The sequence below is a fragment of the Geospiza fortis genome, unplaced genomic scaffold, assembly GCF_000277835.1.
Source record: "Geospiza fortis unplaced genomic scaffold, GeoFor_1.0 scaffold98, whole genome shotgun sequence".
NCBI classification, from domain to species: domain Eukaryota; kingdom Metazoa; phylum Chordata; class Aves; order Passeriformes; family Thraupidae; genus Geospiza; species Geospiza fortis.
Window position 1 is genome coordinate 10,274,633 of NW_005054306.1, and position 945 is coordinate 10,275,577.

General features: G+C 45.9%; 1 protein-coding gene across 1 annotated transcript in view; it reads right to left on the reverse strand.

Annotated features, from left to right (window-relative positions):
- The window catches only part of HDDC2 (HD domain containing 2), a 9,188-nt gene extending 8,948 nt beyond the window's left edge, over nt 1-240 (reverse strand). Inside the window, 1 exon segment of the mRNA XM_005418463.2 lies at nt 25-240. Coding sequence (XP_005418520.1) covers nt 25-125 — 101 coding nt within the window. The 5' untranslated portion in view covers nt 126-240.
- Nucleotides 241-945: the final 705 nt, after the last annotated feature.

Genomic DNA, 945 nt, shown 5'->3' on the forward strand with positions numbered 1-945 from the left:
GGCCGCCGGCAGCACGGCCTCGACCGCGGCTCCTCCTCCTCCCGCCACGACGCGTCCGCAGGGGGGCCCGGGCGCAGGCGTGTGGGGGAACCGCGTTCCCAAAGCTCCGGCTCCTCGGGGTTCATTCGCCACGAAAAAGAACGACACGGGCTGCGAGTGCAAGAGAAGCCGGGCTGCTCACGGGCATGAGCGCTGAGGAGTAGAAAAGGGAAGGTGGCAGGCGTGTCCTCTCCTCTCTTCCGCTGAGGTCCGGCAGGGAGGAGGAGGGAAAGACCGGAATAGCTGTGTCAAAACGGAGCATCTCGGTGACCTTTACCATGCAAAAAAAGAATAAAAGAAGAAAAAGAAAAAAAAAAGAGTAGCGCAAACTCATTTATTGTTCCGAGAAGAATGAATATTTATCAATAATAGTTATGCTGATAAGTTTTAAATTATTCTGTGGACTCCTGGCATCTTGCTGCAAGCACATCCGTCACTTCTATGAGTTGAATAGGTAACACGGCGACTTACCTGACAATTGGTGGATTTTCAAAATACATTGCATTTCTTTGCTACTTTTATCTTGCCAGCTGAAATAGCGGATAATGGTTTTGATGTGGTGATGAAACAATCTGTTTCAGGAAAGAACATTTGCGGTTTTGTCAGCTATCAACAGATGGCAGAGTATTTTACTTTCGTTTGTGTAAATATTTAAACTCCTAAATTAATAATAAAGCCCAAACAACTTCTTAGTGACCATTTCAAGGCTGTTTTCCCACAATAAAAAACAATAAGGACCAGGAAAGTCATCACCTTTACACCTGTGTACACAATCATAGATGCCTTGGGTGTTGCAGTACAGTTTTCCTGGTTGAAATGAATCACACATGTGTTGCAGATTTGTCTTGACAGCTCCTGAAACCATCCATAATAAGAATTTCATACTTTGTCCAGGCTGTCTGCCTT